The sequence below is a fragment of the Oncorhynchus nerka genome, linkage group LG14, assembly GCF_034236695.1.
Source record: "Oncorhynchus nerka isolate Pitt River linkage group LG14, Oner_Uvic_2.0, whole genome shotgun sequence".
NCBI lineage: Eukaryota > Metazoa > Chordata > Actinopteri > Salmoniformes > Salmonidae > Oncorhynchus > Oncorhynchus nerka.
The window spans coordinates 64533968-64552236 of NC_088409.1; the positions used below are offsets into that span (position 1 = coordinate 64533968).

General features: G+C 43.1%; 1 protein-coding gene across 2 annotated transcripts in view; it reads left to right on the plus strand.

Annotated features, from left to right (window-relative positions):
* LOC115141254 (multiple epidermal growth factor-like domains protein 6) overlaps positions 1 to 18269 on the plus strand; it is a 149015-nt gene that overhangs the window by 90775 nt on the left and 39971 nt on the right. For both annotated transcript variants that reach the window (XM_065000274.1, XM_065000275.1), the window contains exons 8-23: positions 434 to 556; positions 1694 to 1816; positions 2152 to 2289; positions 7734 to 7856; positions 8520 to 8642; positions 9554 to 9751; positions 9866 to 9997; positions 11409 to 11537; positions 11755 to 11883; positions 12193 to 12327; positions 12529 to 12663; positions 13307 to 13432; positions 13804 to 13935; positions 14072 to 14200; positions 14418 to 14549; positions 14976 to 15104. In XM_065000274.1, coding sequence (XP_064856346.1) covers positions 434 to 556; positions 1694 to 1816; positions 2152 to 2289; positions 7734 to 7856; positions 8520 to 8642; positions 9554 to 9751; positions 9866 to 9997; positions 11409 to 11537; positions 11755 to 11883; positions 12193 to 12327; positions 12529 to 12663; positions 13307 to 13432; positions 13804 to 13935; positions 14072 to 14200; positions 14418 to 14549; positions 14976 to 15104 — 2136 coding nt within the window. The remainder of the gene's footprint in view (positions 1 to 433; positions 557 to 1693; positions 1817 to 2151; positions 2290 to 7733; positions 7857 to 8519; positions 8643 to 9553; positions 9752 to 9865; positions 9998 to 11408; positions 11538 to 11754; positions 11884 to 12192; positions 12328 to 12528; positions 12664 to 13306; positions 13433 to 13803; positions 13936 to 14071; positions 14201 to 14417; positions 14550 to 14975; positions 15105 to 18269) is intronic.

Here is an 18269-nt window from a genome sequence, read left to right on the forward strand (position 1 = left end):
GTGGTTGTCTGCCCTGTCTGTCTGTCTGTCTGTCTGTCTGTCTGTCTGTCTGTCTGTCTGTCTGTCTGTCTGTCTGTCTGTCTGTCTGTCTGTCTGTCTGTCTGTCTGTCTGTCTGTTTGTCTGTCTGTCTGTCTGTCTGTCTGTCTGTCTGTCTGTCTGTCTGTCTGTCTGTCTGTCTGTCTGTCTGTCTGTCTGTCTGTCTGTCTGTTTGTCTGCCCCCTGTCTGTCTGTCTGTCTGTCTGTCTGTCTGTCTGTCTGTCTGTCTGTCTGTCTGTCTGTCTGTCTGTCTGTTTGTCTGCCCCCTGTCTGTTTGTCTGCCCCCTGTCTGTCTGTCTGTCTGTCTGTCTGTCTGTCTGTCTGTCTGTCTGTCTGTCTGTCTGTCTGTCTGTCTGTCTGTCTGTCTGTCTGTCTGTCTGTCTGTCTGTCTGTCAGTGAGGGACCCCTGTGTGGACAGGAATGGAGGCTGTGCTCAGCTATGTCATTCTGTGGACGGTGAAGCTGAGTGCAGCTGCAGACCAGGGTACACACTGGCCAGAGACAGCCAGGGCTGTGAGGGTAAGAGCACACACGTGTACAGTATGTCTGGAAATGCGCTGATATGCACACACACACACACACACACAAACTATGGTTCTCATATTTCAATATGCTGTTACATGCAGACAACCTTCCCAGAAATGTCCAAGAGTGAAAGAGACTTTTACGAACTTGTCTATAAATCTCCACCACCATGAACCCTCTTAAGAAAGCAAGCCTAGTCCATTAAAGCCCTCATTGAGAACTGGCCACTGAAAAATCATAGCCATCACCTCTATCCAACTCATGAACTTTGTGAACATTGAGTTTTAATGGTGGTTTAACTGACACTCCGTTAATATAAACCTTTGCTATTCTTCAAATCAGTGCTCCTGGACAACATTCATCATAGAGTTGCCATTGTCCCGGGGCCATTAGAGCTGAGGCTTTATGACCCAGCCCTCCGGGGTCGTATGTATGACTGGAGCTGTGTGTGGGGCCTAAAGCTGATTAATGCTATGGCTGGAAGTTACTACTATAACATGGGGTGGCTAGAAGCCTATAGGGTTCAGGCAACTTCATTAAACACAACACTCTGTGTGTGTGTGTGTGTGTGTGTGTGTGTGTGTGTGTGTGTGTGTGTGTGTGTGTGTGTGTGTGTGTGTGCATGCCTTTGCGTGTGTGTGTGCGCATGCCTTTGCGTGTGTGTGTGTGTGTGTGTGTGCATGCCTTTGCGTGTGTGTGTGTGTGTGTGTGTGCATGCCTTTGCGTGTGTGTGTGTGTGTGCATGCCTTTGTGTGTGTGTGTGTGTGTGCATGCCTTTGCGTGTGTGTGTGTGTGTGTGTGTGTGAGTGCGTGCGTGCATGCCTTTGTGTGTGTGTGTGTGTTTGCAGTATGCTTCATAATCACCCAGAGCAGCCCACCACCAGGCTTGTGCTTTAGCATTACTATGATGAAAGGTCAAGAGCAGATCACTGACCCACAAGTCAATTTCTTAACCAGAAGCATTTTCCCCGCCTCGAAAACAGAGGAAGTGGTCATGTTGTACCTAGCTTATATTCGTAGCCTCATTCATAGCCTCATATCAATAAAAATGGGATCCCTGTAATATAATCTCTGCTTGTGCTTTGTGACTGTGCCCTATTGACTTACAGTATCTCATGCTATCCTTTGTAGACATAGATGAGTGCAGCTCGGGCCAGGCCATGTGTGCCCATCGCTGTGTCAACACCCTGGGCTCTTTCAGCTGTGTGTGTAACCCTGGCTTTGAGCTGGGCGCTGACGGAAAACAGTGCTACCGTGAGTATACATGACCATTTACATTAGAGTCAATTAGCAGATGCTCTTCTTACCCAAAGTGACTTACATTCAGTAAATTCAACTAAAGCAGGCAGTTGTGTAATATCATGGTTAGGGCCAAAAATAAGCCTGGGTCCCTCGTCGTAGGCTTATAACTAAGGTCAGGAGTTTGTCCTGGTCAGGTGACATGATCAGGAAAATCTCCCTGACCCTAATTGCAGTATGTTCATGTGACGCTAACGTGTGAAAGATGGCTAATGTTTTGGTGTATTGCAAACGGATACTGTTGTTGGGTGCCATCCTTCACTTGACTGGTTGTATCCTCCTATTTGCAGGCATTGAGATGGAGATCGTGGACAGCTGTGAGAAGAACAACGGAGGATGCTCCCACCACTGTGAACACACCACCAACGGACCCCTCTGCTCCTGTAACCAAGCATACCAACTGGCTGAGGACAGGAAGACATGTGTGGGTGGGTACTCTCTGTTGGGTCATCATTGTCAGAGCTTGTCAGAGTTTTTCCTGGTCAGGTCAAAAGGTAAGGAAAAACTCCTGGTTTAGTCATTCTCGTTTAGTCAATTTCGTTCTTTAGTCTATGGCGAGTATAGAAGGAACAGATCAAATATGGGTCTTGTTAATTAAGCACCAAATATATACAGTACCAGTCAAAAGGTTTTTCTTTATTTTCACTATTTTCCACATTGTAGAATAATAGTGAAGACATCAAAACTGTAAAATAACACATATGGAATCATGTAGTAACCAAAAAAGTGTTTAACAAATTCTTCAAAGTAACCACCTTTTGCTTTGATGACACCTTTGCACACTCTTGGCATTCTCTCAATCAACAGGTGTGCCCTGTTAAAAGTTCATTTGTGGAATTTATTTCCTTCTTATGCATTTGAGCTGGGTTGTGTTGTGACAAGGTAGGGTTGGTATACAGAAGACAGCTCAAAGTCCATATTATGGCAAGAACAGCTCAAATAAGCAGAGAGAAACGACAGTCCATCATCCTCTACGGCAGGTATTCCCAAACTGGGGGACTCACAATGCCGTCAGGGGTACGCCAAATAAAAATGTGATTCACATTAAAAAATAGATATTATTATACAATTATTAATTTATTTTTTCTTCAAATTTTCAAACAGTACATTTATATTTTCCAACGGGGCTACACATTTGGGTGAGTTTTCTCTCGCCTGAGTAGCCTCGTTTCGACTTCATTCTTTCTGCTGCTGCGGGTATGGCTGGAACGGACAATGCTGGGGGAAAAGGCCCACAAAACTATACAGACAATGCCTCCATCAAACAACACTGTTTCACGACACATCAGTAACATGGCAGCAGATGTTTTGAAACAATGACTGCTTTGCACACAAGTCAGTGAATTATATGCGTTACAGCTGTATGAGTCAACAGACGTGGCGGGTCTGGCAATGCTCCTGGTATATGTCCGTTACGTTTATAGAGGGTCAATTAAGGAAGACATCCTCTTCTGCAAACCACTGGAAACCAGGACAACATGAGAGGATATTTTTTAGAGGTCGACCGATTATGATTTTTCAATGCCGATACCGATTATTGGAGGACCAAAAAAAGCTGATACTGATTAATCGGCCGATTTTTATTTAGTTATTTATTTGTAATAATGACAATTATAGCAATACTGATTGAACACTTTTATTTCAACTTAATATAATACACCAATAAAATCAATTTAGCCTCAAATAAATAATTAAACATGTTCCATTTGGTTTAAATAATGCAAAAACAAAGTGTTGGAGAAGAAAGTAAAAGTGCAATATGTGCCATGTAAAAAAGCTAACGTTCAAGTTCCTTGCTCAGAACATGAGAACATATGAAAGCTGGTGGTTCCTTCAATATTCCCAGGTAAGAAGTTTTAGGTTGTACCGTAATTGCTGGACTATTAAGCGCACCTGAATATAAACCGCACCCACTGAATTATAAAAAATATGTATTTTGTACATAAATACATGTCTATAAGCCGCAGGTGCCTACCGGTACATTGAAACAAATGAACTTGGTCACTATCTTCCTCCTCCTGTGCACTGAAACCACTGAAGTCATCTCCTTCGGTGTCGGAGATGAATAGCCTCAGAATTGCTTCATCCGATGTTGGATCGTTTTCATTGTCGCTCTCGTCACTTTCATCCGGAGGCAAATACCCTGCTGAGCTCATGCTGCCCCTTCAACACGCAGCAGTCCAGCCTTTCGAAACCCGTTGATGATAGTGGATTTTTTGACAATGCTCCACGCTGTCAGGACCCACTGGCAGACTTGACCATAAGTTGCTCTTTGCATGCAGCCCGTTTTAGTGAAGGATTTCTCCCCACTTGTCATCCAAGACTCCCACTGAACAAGGAGCGCCACCTTAAATGCACGATTTACACTGATGTTGAGTGGCTGCAAATACTTTGGGCAATCTGCTTTTCTTCCCTCTGAAAGCCTTTGTTGTCTTTTTGCACTGAGTCAGTTCCTCACGCTGCTGTTTCCAACGTCTTATCATCGACTCATTAAGGCCAAGCTCCCGTGCAGCAGCTCTCTTTCCTTTTCCAACAGCCAGATCGATCGCCTTCAACTTGAAAGCTGCATCAAATGCATTTCTCGGTGTCTTTGCCATGATGAGGGTGACAAAATTACTACCGTAATCAGAATGATGGGAAGTTTGAGCGCGCTCGATTTACGTCACATTATGTGACGGTGCTCAGTTTTTTGACGGCATGAATCTTGTGAAAGCGGGAAAAATCCATAAATTAGCCGCGTCATTGTATAAACCGCAAGGTTCAAAGCGTGGGAATAAAGTAGCGGCTTATAGTCCAGCAATTACGGTAGTTATTATAGTATTTATAGGACTATTTCTCTCTATACCATTTGTATTTCATATACCTTTGACTATTGGATGTTCTTATAGGCACTTTAATATTGCCAGTGCACCTGCATAGCTTCCGTCCCTCTCCTCGCCCCTACCTGGGCTCGAACCAGGAACACATCAACAACAGCCACCCTCGAAGCATTGTTACCTATCGCTCCACAAAAGCCGCGGCTCTTGCAGAGCAAGGGGAACAACTACTTCAAGGTCTCAGAGCGAGTGACATCACCGATTGAAACGCTATGAGCGTGCACCCCGCTAACTAGCTAGCCATTTCACATCGGTTACACCAGCATAATCTCGGGAGTTGATAGGCTTGAAGTCATAAACAGCTCAATGCTTGAAGCACAGTGAAGAGCTGCTGGCAAAACGCACAAAAGTGCTGTTTGAATGAATGCTTACAAGCCTGCTGCTGCCAACCACCGCTCAGTCAGACTGCTCTATCAAATATCAAATTATAGACTTAATTATAATATAATAACACACAGAAATACGAGCCTTAGGCCATTAATATGGTCAAATCCGGCAACTATCATTTTGAAAATAAAACGTTTATTCTTTCAGTGAAATACGGAACCGTTCTATATGTCACGACTTCCGCCCGAAGTTGGCTCTCCTGCCTGTTCGGGCGGTGCTCGGCGGTCGTCGTCACCGTCCTACTAGCCACTACCGATCCCTTTTTCGTTTGTCTATTGGTTTTGTCTTATTAGTTTCACCTGTGTGTATTTTAGTTTAATTAACGTCCTTATATGTAGTAGGTTGTCCCGCCCTTGTTTTGTGCGGGATTGTTTTTGTATTCATGTCATTTGGTGTAGTGCTTGTGGTTTATTCTCCGGTCTATTTTTGATCCTGTGTTGGATTATTCACCCTTTGTGTTGGGTTGACCGTGGTTTTTGTGCGCCGGAGAATAAACTGTCAAATATCTGAAACCTGCTCTCTGCGCCTGATTCCACCCACCTTGATAAAACGTGACACTATATTTTATCTAACGGGTGGCATCCATAAGTCTAAATATTCCTGTTACATTGCATAACCTTCAATGTTATGTCATAATTACGTAAAATTCTGGCAAATTAGTTTGCAACGAGCCAGGCGGCCCAAACTGTTGCATATACCCTGACTCTGCATGCAATGAACGCAAGAGAAGTGACACAGTTTCCCTAGTTTAATATTGCCTGCTAACCTGGATTTCTGTTAACTAAATATGCAGGTTTCAAAAAATATACTTCTGTGTATTGATTTTAAGAAAGGCATTGATGTTTATGGTTAGGTACAGTCGTGTGACGATTGTGCTTTTTTTGCAAATGGGCTTTTGTTAAATCATCCCCCGTTTGGCGAAGTTGGCTGTCTTTGTTAGGAAGAAATAGTCTTCACACAGTTCGCAACGAGCCAGGCAGCCCAAACTGCTGCATATACCCTGACTCTGTTGCACAGAATGCAAGAGAAGTGGCACAATTTACCTAGTTAAAAGAAATTCATGTTAGCAGGCAATATTAACTAAATATGCAGGTTCAAAAATATATACTTGTGTATTGACTTTAAGAAAGGCGTTGATGTTTATGGTTAGGTACATTGGTGCAACGACAGTGCTTTTTTCGCGAATGGGCTTGTTAAATCACCTGTTTGGCGAAGTAGGCTATGATTCAATGATAAATTAACAGGCACCGCATCGATTATATGCTAGATAAACTAGTAATATCATCAACGTGCGGGACAAAATTGAAGCTACGATTAAGAAGTTGGAGCTCTTCTCTGTCTGCATTAACAAGGACAACACACAGGTCTTTCCATCATTGTTTGATTTTTTGTGTGCAAATGAACTCAAGCTTACGGACCATGTCAAATGTGATATAGCGAAGCACCTGAGTGCTTATTTGGGTGCGTAATTATGCAGGTACTTTCCCGAAAAGGATGACACAAACAACTAGATTCGTTATCCCTGTCATGACCTGCCTTCAGTCCACTTACCAATATATGAACAAGAGAGCCTCGTCAAAATTGCAGCAAGCGGTTCTATGAACATTTAATTGAATCAGAAGCCACTGCCAGATTTCTGGATTGGGCTGCACTCAGAGTGTCCTGCCTTGGCAAATCGCGCTGTTAAGACACTGATGCCCTTTGCAACCGTGTACCTATGTGAGAGTGGATTATCTGCCCTCACTAGCATGAAAACTAAAGACAGGCACAGACTGTGTGTGGAAAATGATTTAAGACTGAGACTCTCTCCAATACAACCCAACATTGCAGAGTTATGTGCATCCTTTCAAGCACACCCTTCTCATTAACCTGTGGTGATTTATTCACAATTTTTGATGAACAATTAAGGTTGTAAAATGGCTAAATAAAGAGCAAAATTATTGATTATTATTCTATTATTATTTATGCCCTGGTCCTATAAGAGCTCTTTGTCACAGCTCTCTGTTATTTCCCACGAGCCGTGTTGTGTTCAAAAACTCACACTCATTCTTATGTTAAATAAATGCATCATATAGTGTGTGTGTGGCAGGCTTTCAATGATGGTGAAAAAACTACATTTTAGAGTGCGCTGACCCTGGTGCTAGAGGGGGTACGCAGCTGACCCTGGTGCTAGAGGGGGTACGCAGCTGGAGGTTGAATGTTTGGGAACCACTGCTCTATGGGATTGCCAAGAAGGAGAGTGATGGATTGCTGTATAAGATGACCTGGCCTCCACTATCACCCGACCTCAACTCAATTGAGATGATTTGGGATGAGTTGGACCACGGAGAGAAGGAAAAGCAGAATCTAAAATATATATTGAATTGTTTAAAACTTTTTTGGTTACTATATGATTCCATATGTGTTATTTCATAGTTTTGATGTCTTCACTATTATTCTACAATGTAGAAAATAGTAAAAATAAAGAAAAACCCTTGAATGAGTAGGTGTGTCCAAACTTTTGACTGGTATTGTATATTTCTTCTGAAACAATTTCCGTTGCAAAATGTATTGAAATGTTTTCCGTTGCGTGCCCAAATGAACAATCATCTTTTGTTGTACCTCCCCAGACAGTGATGAGTGTGAGAGTGGGGAGGCGTGCTGCAGTCATTTCTGTAAGAACTACCCAGGGGGCTATGAGTGCAGCTGCAAGGCAGGCTACAGGCTCCATGCAGATGGCTGTGGCTGCAATGGTAAGAGGATAATACGTTGACCAGCATCCACTCATTATCTTGGTCCAAATTGACTCTGGATTGAGTTTACATTATTGTATAAGACAGAGATGACTGAATGTTAAGTATGGTTAGTATGAAATTCAACACAGTTATCTAGAGACTCTTGACAGCTTCTACCACCAAGCCATAAGACTGCTGAACAATTCATCAAACCCCCCTCCTTTGTTTTTACACTGCTGCTACTCACTGTTTATTATCTATGCATAGTCACTCTACCCCTACCTATAAGTACAAATGACCTCAATTAACCTGTTCCCCCGCACATTGACTCGGTGCCGGTACCCCCTGTATATAGCCTCGTTACTGTTATTTTATTGTGTTACTTTTATTTAGTAAATATGTTCTTAATTTCATTTCTTGAACTGCGTTGTTAGTTAAGGGCTTGTCAGTCAGCATTTCACTGTAAGGTGTTGTATGTGGAGCATGTGACATGTGATTTGATAGACTTGAAGGGGCATGTTTAGGCATCCAGTCAACATTGATGATCCATCACTGAGAAGATGATTATGAATTGACAGTGTCTAATAACTCATTGTACTAGTTTTGATCATGCAAATTGGACACTTGTATAGTACCTTCTAAATATGCAAAGTACTTCCTATTGTTTTGTGGTCTTGTCAGATATTGATGAGTGCCTGGCAGAGAGTTCTGTCTGTGAACACTACTGTGTGAACACACTGGGGACCTACGAGTGTTTCTGCAGAATGGGCTTCCGTTTGGACAACGACCAGAGAGCCTGCATCTGTGAGTGATATTTGATCCTAATATTATACTGCGCTATACTATGCTAAGTTATACAATACGATACTATCCTATGCTATACTCCTCTGTACTTTACTATGCTATACTATACTAAGGGAAAGGGGAGACCTTGTCAGTTGTACAACTGAATGTCTTCAACTGAAATGTGTCTTCCTCATTTAATCCAACCCCTCTGATGCTTTGCTCTGCTATAATATACTATGATGTACGATACTATACTTTACTATACTATGCTATACTGTGCTGTAATTTCACAGTGAATTTATATGCATTGTTTTTAAACATGTGAAAGTAACTCTGAGAGACATTTGTGATGTTTTCAAACAGCAGGCTATAGTAATGCTAAAATCACCTTCAGCATTCAAATGAATGGAATGTAAATGATAGTATAGTACAGTACAGTATAGTTTAGTATAGTATAGTACAGTATATTACAGTACAATATAGTAGAGTATAGTATAATATATTATAGTATAGCATAGTATAGTATAATACAGTTTAGTATAGTATAATATTGTATAGTAGAATATAGTAGAGTATATTATAGTATAGCATAAAATAGTATAGTATAGTATAATATAGTATAGTATAATACAGAATAGGATAGTATAATATAGTATAGTATAATATATTATAGTATATTACAGTATAATTTCGTATAATATAGTATAATACAATATAGTATAATATAGAATAGTATAGTATAATATAGTATAGTGTAATACAGTATAGTATAATATAGTATAGTTAGATGTAATGTAAATGTGCTGAATGTGAAAGTGTTCTGAGTGTCTCCTCTGCATCTGTCTGTCTGTCTGTCTGTCTGTCTGTCTGTCTGTCTGTCTGTCTGTCTGTCTGTCTGTCTGTCTGTCTGTCTGTCTGTCCCAATGCAGCGCTGTACGACAGTGACCTGGATGACGATGAAGAGGAGGATGACCCAGAGGAAGATCTGGAAGTGCACCGGTTGCCAGATTTGCTGTTCCGACGCCCCCCTCAGCTCCTGCAGTACACTGCAGCCCTGCACTCACCCTATGGTGATGATGAGGAGGAAGAGGCACAGAGGGGGGAACTCACCCTGGTCAGCCACATAGGTAGCGAATCAGTGCTTACATACATGCCTGGTTGATGATCAACGTTGTCACACATATACTCTGTCTCAAAAATGGTAAATCATGCCATGGTTTTTGTGCGTGTGTGTGTCTCAGTGTGTCTAGATGATTCCTTTGGGGATGACTGTGGTGTGAGCTGTGCTGACTGTGAGAACGGAGCAGCGTGTGGGGCGGACAGAGAACACTGTGAATGTACACCTGGATGGACTGGCGTCATCTGCAACGAGAGTAAGTCGCTCTCCTCTTCTCTCCCCAGCTTCTCTTATTATCACTGTAACCCTTGGAAATCGTCAATCATCTGATAGAGTTTCAGTGTTATTCGGTGCATATTATTGAGCAGGCAGTTATTTGATTGGTTAGTCCTCAGGGTTAGGTATTTGAACCCAGATCTGGCCTGGAGAGTGGCCAAGTGCCCCATAGACAGAATACAGCCCCCAGGCCAGGGATGTCCACTGTCAAACACTGTGTTAGAAAGAGATCAGAAGCCATTGTTTCACAACCAAACATGATTAATGAGTGTCTTTGGGCTGGACCTGAACCAGGGATATAATTATGTTTGGAATTGTGGAGCCACGTAGGGATAAATCCATTACAATCAGTCATTGTTATACATTTAAACATGCTCCTTTGGGCTAGTGTTCAAATTCACACCAAGAAGAGTTAGGTTATGATGAGGCCATTTTCCCTGACCAGTGGGGAAGATTGAAAACATAGCAGAGAACGGCCATTTCTGTCATCTCATTAGGTTTTAATCGTTAGATTGGGAAGAAGACAAGTACCACAGTAGAGAGGAGAATATCATTATAATACACTGCTCTGTGCAAAATATTAAGAACACCTTCCTGCTATTGAGTTGCACCCAGAACCGCCTCAAGGGTTTACTGCTTTCAGTTTCGCAACTGACTAGGTATCCCCTTCGCTATGTCATGGAAAGAGCTGGTGTTCATAATGCACGCTATGTAGACATGCTATTGCATTTTGCATGACAGCATGTGTTAGATATGGAAGGCAGTGCTGTGTTTGCCTGGATACAGTGTAAGCAGAGAGGAATAGAAGTAAAGTACAAATCAAACCAAAAATATTCCGTTTTCTTAGAACTTGTTATGTATTGATTTTGCACTAGCCTAGCTTGCCACATTGCCGCGTGGCTACAAACATGACTAATTGCTAACTGACACATTTTCCCCCAGAGGTTCATCAACTAGTTATGCAGAAGAAGTGTGACATGGAATGTTGACTGGCTTTTACTGAACCCATTTAGAAGGTCCAGCTGGGTTGTGTGGTCATTTCTATACAAACCGTGTGGGATTAATGTGGGAAGTGCAAAAAGCTAAGAAAGACCCTCATGTGAAGAAGATAATATGAAAGACAAGTGATAGAATGTCTCTCTCTCTCTCTCTCTCTCTCTCTCTCTCTCTCTCTCTCTCTCTCTCTCTCTCTCTCTCTCTCTCTCTCTCTCTCTCTCTCTCTCTCTCTCTCTCTCTCTCTCTCTCTCTCTCCTCTCTCTCTCTCTCTCTCTCTCTCTCTCTCTCTCTCTCTCTCTCTCTCTCTCTCTCTCTCTCTCTCTCTCTCTCTCTCTCCTCTCTCTCCTCTCTCTCTTCTCTCTCTCTCTCCTCTCTCTCTCCTCCTCCCCTCCCAGCTTGTCCTGTAGGGACCTATGGACAGGCCTGTAACAGCCTGTGTCGGTGCCAGAATGGGGGCTCCTGTGAACCAGTGACTGGGAGGTGTGTTTGCCCACCAGGGGTGCAGGGCCAGCTCTGTGAAGACGGTAGGGACTGACACACACACACACACACACACACACACACACACACACACACACACACACACACACACACACACACACACACACACACACACACACACACACACACACACACACACACACACACACACACACACACACACGCACGGACCAGGCTACATGCTGGAAGGGCAAAATCTGGTCTAACCACATGTGCAACTCTTCTGTGTCTTGTTGACAGGTTGCCCACAAGGATACTTTGGGAAACACTGTAGGCGGAGGTGTAACTGCCCCAACAACGGGCGCTGCCACCGTCTCTATGGAGCCTGCCTGTGTGCCCCGGGGCTGTACGGGCGCTTCTGCCACCTGCGTGAGTACCTGTATCCTCTAGACTACAGTACCCAGCAGCCACCACGACTGACATCTTAATGTAGCACAGGAGTGTTCTTCTGCCCTCTGGAGCTTTTGTTCCAGCCTGATTCAGCTAATAAACTAAACAGTTCAGTTGAATCAGGTGTCTTAGTACTGGTCTGGAACAAAAGCCTGCGCTGCCTGTGTCTCTTGGACCAGATTGTAGGAACACTGCAGTAGTGACGGATGAAGAACATTATGTTAATTCCCTTTCTGTAGCTTGGTCCCTGATCCTAGAGATGTACTGACAGTACCTTCCCTTCTCCAGCTTGTCCCAGGTGGACCTATGGTGTCGGCTGCTCTGAGGAGTGTGACTGTGTTCTGGACCATTCCCTGGGCTGCCATCCCAAGAACGGGACCTGTCTGTGCAAACCTGGCCACCATGGCTCTCAGTGTCAGCAAGGTTAGCTGTTCTGGCTCAGACAATACAGTATACAGATATTGAGGTTATTGAAAAAGAAAAATGACATTGTTTCAGGGTTGTCTGGATAATAGTGAAGCTCCTCTTCTGTGTTTATGGATGTGTGCACGTGTGTGTGTCTGTGTGCACGTGTGTGTGTGTGTCTGTGTGCACGTGTGTGTGTGTGCGTGTGTTTCTCTCCAGAGTGTGATCCAGGGTTCTATGGTAGTGGCTGTGGCCATCAGTGTGACTGTCCAGGTGGGGCGACCTGTGACCCTAGGAGTGGAGAGTGCACCTGGAGGTGTCCTGCAGGGCTCCATGGGAACCTGTGTCAGCTGGGTGAGCCAACCCCCTTGTGGAGGAGACTCCCAAACCACAATGCATGTAGCTAGGGACAGGAGTGTTTCCTGGTCCATTCAGGAACAACTCCTGACCTTACATTCAGAGAGAGCGATGTTGTACTGTTCCCTCATGAATGTGGAAATATGAATGGGAGTGTGTGAGTGCCTGCGTGCGTATGCGTACGTGTGTGTGTGTTAGTTTGCTCAATAGGCTTCACTAGTGTTCCTCTTCTGGCAGCTTGCTCTACAGACCAGTGGAACGTTTCAGTAGCGTTAGTCTCTCCTATGGTCCAGAGATATTAAAGAAGGAGCTCTGTTTAAATCATGACTCTGTCTCCCTACAGACCGGACAAGATAACATGGAGGGGTTATTTTAGAGCTAATGCATCGTCCAGACCTCCATGAGGTTCCCTTTTATTAAAGCAAACAAATCATCCATCTCTTTATGGTTTTGTTTAGCTTTGAATTGACACGAGGTTGTGAAAGCGGGCCATGCAACATCAGTCCGCTTTGAGATCGCCTTGCTACTGCACACGATCCCAGCGAGGGAGATATACAGGAAATGAAAAAAGGTTTGTGTAACCCTTTCTCTCTGTCTCTCTCTCCCTCCATCATTCCGTCCTCTGTGTATCTGTATGTAGCCTGCAGTGCTGGTCAGTTCGGGGAGAACTGCCTCCGGACCTGTGTGTGTGGAGGAGCACCCTGTGACCCCATGACAGGAGAGTGTATCTGCCCTGTTGGGAAGACAGGAAATGCCTGTCAACAAGGTAGTTATAATGCTTCATAACTCAGTATTTAATACCTGTATTGCTGTTAAATGTATTATTACTCATTGTTATACTGTATTTATCTTTCACTTAAATATCATGCCGTTTCTTCCATATTGTCCCTCGCTGTTTTTCAAATCTGGGGTGACAATCTAAATTCAAAACAGTACAGTAGTATTGGAAGACATCGGTCCACCAATCAGACCTGCTCTTCATCTGCTCTTAAACCAATGACCTGAAGTCAGTTAGACCATGTGGTGTTGATGGTCATACATCTCAATTGGGGCTTATCCTGACCAAATGAACTGACCACCAAAACTGCTCTATAACTGGTCAATAGCTATAGCCCTGAATTCCCCCCCCCCCCGTAGACTGCCCAGAGGGATTATGGGGGTTGAAGTGCCAGTTCCCATGTAGGGCGTGTGAGAACGGCGCTTCCTGCAACACACAGACAGGAGTCTGTGACTGCAACCCTGGGTACACAGAACAACTCTGCCAGACTGGTGAGTGAAATAAATCAACGGCAGCAGTCTACAGTCTTGCTAAAGTGAGGGGAAAGGAAAGAGAGAGACTGTGAGAGAGAAAGACCTTATGATATACTGTGTTATATTTCACCCTGACTATTTCTCTGCTTCACAGTGTGTCCACCAGGGTCCTATGGGCCAGGCTGTGTGAGTGCCTGTGTCTGTCATCCTGATGCCAGCTGTGACCCTGTCACTGGACACTGTACATGTCCCCCGGGTCGAACAGGACACGGCTGCACTACGCGTAAGCACCACTATCACACACACACACAGGCAGGTGCGCGCCCACACACACACACACACAGGCAGGTGCGCGCCCACACACACACACACACACACACACAGGCAGGTGCGCGCCCACACACACACACACACACACACAGGCAGGTGCGCGCCCACACACACACATGCACACACAGAGGTTGGTAAAGAAAACATGTTGTGCGTGCGTGTCTCCACAGCCTGTGAGGAGGGGTCCTGGGGCTCTGAGTGCTCCAACAGGTGCCGTTGTGCAGACCGAGCCCTGAGTTGTGATGCAGTGACTGGACGCTGTGTGTGTGAGGCTGGTTTCACTGGAGACCACTGTGAACAGAGTAAGACCTTGCTTTGGAAATACTGCCATCTTTAGGTTAATACACTGTAGTACATCTTTGGACCAGATCTGGCTCAAAGCAAGTGTTCTACAGATGTAGGATCTTCATTTTATCACTCTTTTGTTGATGATCATTTTCCTGCACCACAGGAAATGCAGATGAGCTTTGTGATTGACATAAATTCACTGAAAACCTACGCTAACACACGGTCATATTAATAGTATTGCACTTTTCTTGTAGAATACTTTTGGCCAGCTAATAGCCTAACTATCGAACACGCAAAATGATGGACTACACGTTAATATCCTGTTCCTGCAGGATTATTTGTGCTGTGACAAAACACATGCCTTTACAGCAGCAAAAGCGTATATATTTTGGCTGGTAATATCTCTGTCTGATGTTGTCCATGCTCCCCTGTTCCCCCAGAGTGTGTGGAGGGCAGCTATGGTTGGGGCTGTGCCCTGGACTGTCAGTGTCAGCACGGGGCTCTGTGTGACCATGTGAGTGGAGCCTGCACCTGCTCCTCTGGATGGACCGGAACCTTCTGTGAGAAAAGTAAGACTTGTGAATAAAGTGCACTACATTTAATCACCTATTACTAATACTCTATGGGTAACCTTTATTTTACGTCCTGCTATTCAGCAGGTAGTTACTTTGGAATTCTTCAAATGGCAATTAACTCATAATAGCATATTCATTACATTTTAGTTTCTTTGAAATTAATTGAGACAAGTGTAGGTTTGTACACTTGAATTATTTGAGGTAATTACCAGAAACTATCCATTGTCACCAAATAGCAAGGTAGACTAGGGGTTAATAGTGTTGGGCCAGTAACCACATTTTATCTCTCTCAAATAAAATGACCTTGCAATATATTTTGAACAAAATCATGTCTGTCTTTTCACTAGCCCATGTCATGGTAAGATACCAAATCATGTCTGTCTTTTCACTAGCCCATGTCATGGTAAGATACCAAATCATGTCTGTCTTCTCACTAGCCCATGTCATGGTAAGATACCAAATCATGTCTGTCTTAAAACTAGCCCATGTCATGGTAAGATACCAAATCATGTCTGTCTTTTCACTAGCCCATGTCATGGTAAGATACCAAATCATGTCTGTCTTCTCACTAGCCCATGTCATGGTAAGATACCAAATCATGTCTGTCTTCTCACTAGCCCATGTCATGGTAAGATACCAAATCATGTCTGTCTTTTCACTAGCCCATGTCATGGTAAGATACCAAATCATGTCTGTCTTTTCACTAGCCCATGTCATGGTAAGATACCAAATCATGTCTGTCTTTTCACTAGCCCATGTCATGGTAAGATACCAAATCATGTCTGTCTTTTCACTAGCCCATGTCATGGTAAGATACCAAATCATGTCTGTCTTTTCACTAGCCCATGTCATGGTAAGATACCAAATCATGTCTGTCTTTTCACTAGCCCATGTCATGGTAAGATACCAAATCATGTCTGTCTTAAAACTAGCCCATGTCATGGTAAGATACCAAATCATGTCTGTCTTAAAACTAGCCCATGTCATGGTAAGATACCAAATCATGTCTGTCTTTTCACTAGCCCATGTCATGGTAAGATACCAAATCATGTCTGTCTTTTCACTAGCCCATGTCATGGTAAGATACCAAATCATGTCTGTCTTTTCACTAGCCCATGTCATGGTAAGATACCAAATCATGTCTGTCTTTTCACTAGCCCATGTCATGGTAAGATACCAAATCATGTCTGTCTTTTCACTAGCCCATGTCATGGTAAGATACCAAATCATGTCTGTCTTTTCACTAGCCCATGTCATGGTAAGATACCAAATCATGTCTGTCTTAAAACTAGCCCATGTCATGGTAAGATACCAAATCATTGTCTGTCTTTTCACTAGCCCATGTCATGGTAAGATACCAAATCATGTCTGTCTTAAAACTAGCCCATGTCATGGTAAGATACCAAATCATGTCTGTCTTTTCACTAGCCCATGTCATGGTAAGATACAAAAACAACAGCTCTATCTCTTTCACAATATGCATTTTTAATTCAAGTTGACTCACCAAAATGTTTGAAAATGTAAATATCGCATTTTGGAATCAAACCCTTCATTTATAGGGTGGCAGGTTGCCTAATGGTTAAGAACATTGGGCCAGTAATCGAAAGGTTGCTAGTTTGAATCCCGATTAGACTAGGTGAAAAATCTTCCAATGTACCTTTGAGCAAGGCACTTAACCCTAATTGCTCTGGATAAGTGCGTCAGTTAAATGACCTTATACCAGGCGGTAACCCCTCTCTTATGGTCTCTTCTATTGGTCTAGTAATGAAAGGTCTAGTAGAGAAGTCACTCAGAATTACAGTTCTGTGACTGGCGTAACAATATACAGCTATATAACAGGCAGGGGCGCCACCAGGGATTTTGGGCCCCATGAAAAGTTATCACATTGGGCCCCACCACCACAGGCCATACCAACCCTGCGCAATTGCTGTAACCACACACCTCCAGAACCCAATAGACCCATTCAAAGCTTTAAATAACGCGACCTTTGCAGGCGTGCAACTCTCTTGTAGTCCAATATTTACTGTACGATATTTACTGACAGTGAGCTGTGAAAATATAACACTGTGCAGACATGCATGCAACATTCTGCATACAGTGGAATTCACTATTTGATGCAAGACTGATCCCCTCTATAAGAAATGTGCTGAAGGCCATCATCTTTTACAGTCGAAATGTCATTTTAATGGTAAAATTCTTGAATGGAAAATTCTCTTAACATTAATGAATAACTTAAAATAAATATAACTTAAAAATACATTAACCTCTTCAATTAAAACAAACTAACATTATCCTCTATAGATGGGGCTAAAACCAAATCTGCTGCTGATTTGATTATTTTGTTGTTTGTTATATCATTCTATAGAATTCTACAAAATAATCAAATCAGCAGCAGAGTTGTAAGTATGCATACCAACTAGAAAATAAGCAGCTGTAAAAGTGGAAATGGAAAATGAAAGAAAAAAAATAGAAATGGAATGCGCTAGAGGAAAGGTCAAGAGGTCACCAAATCACTAGGTTTCTTCCACTTGGGGTCTTGACTAGTTTACAATTGGCTCATTCATCCCCCTCCTCTCCCCTGTAACTATTCCCCAGGTCGTTGCTGCAAATGAGAACGTGTTCTCAGTCAACTTACCTGGTAAAATAACGGATAAATCAAAAAATGATTGTGCACTACACATTTTATAGCAATCCAGCCATTACTTTGAGATATATCTTGTTCTCAGTCTGTTCTCAGTCTGTTCTCAGCCTGTGGTCATCATGTGTGTAGTGATCCAATATCCATAGCCATTTAACAGTTATCACTGGCCCATGCTCAGCCTTACTCACCAAGAACCCAGCGCTGAGCCTTCTTGCTAGCAAAGTCATTGATCAGCTTGTTTTTCAACATCCTCACTTTGTCTGTCTCTTTCTGTGCACCTTCCCTCATTTGCTCCATCCTCATCATCTGCATTGGTACTGCCTGCACTGTCTTTCACCTCTTCCTCCACTTCCACACTCCTCCCTGACAAAACTTTATCACTTGAAGAGGTTCCTGGGTCTGTGGCTCTGTAGAGTGTACATGACGCATATGATAATATATCCTATAATATAATACCATTTGTAATAACATCATAACCAACATTTCAGTTACTACCATTTCGTTGACTTAATTTAACT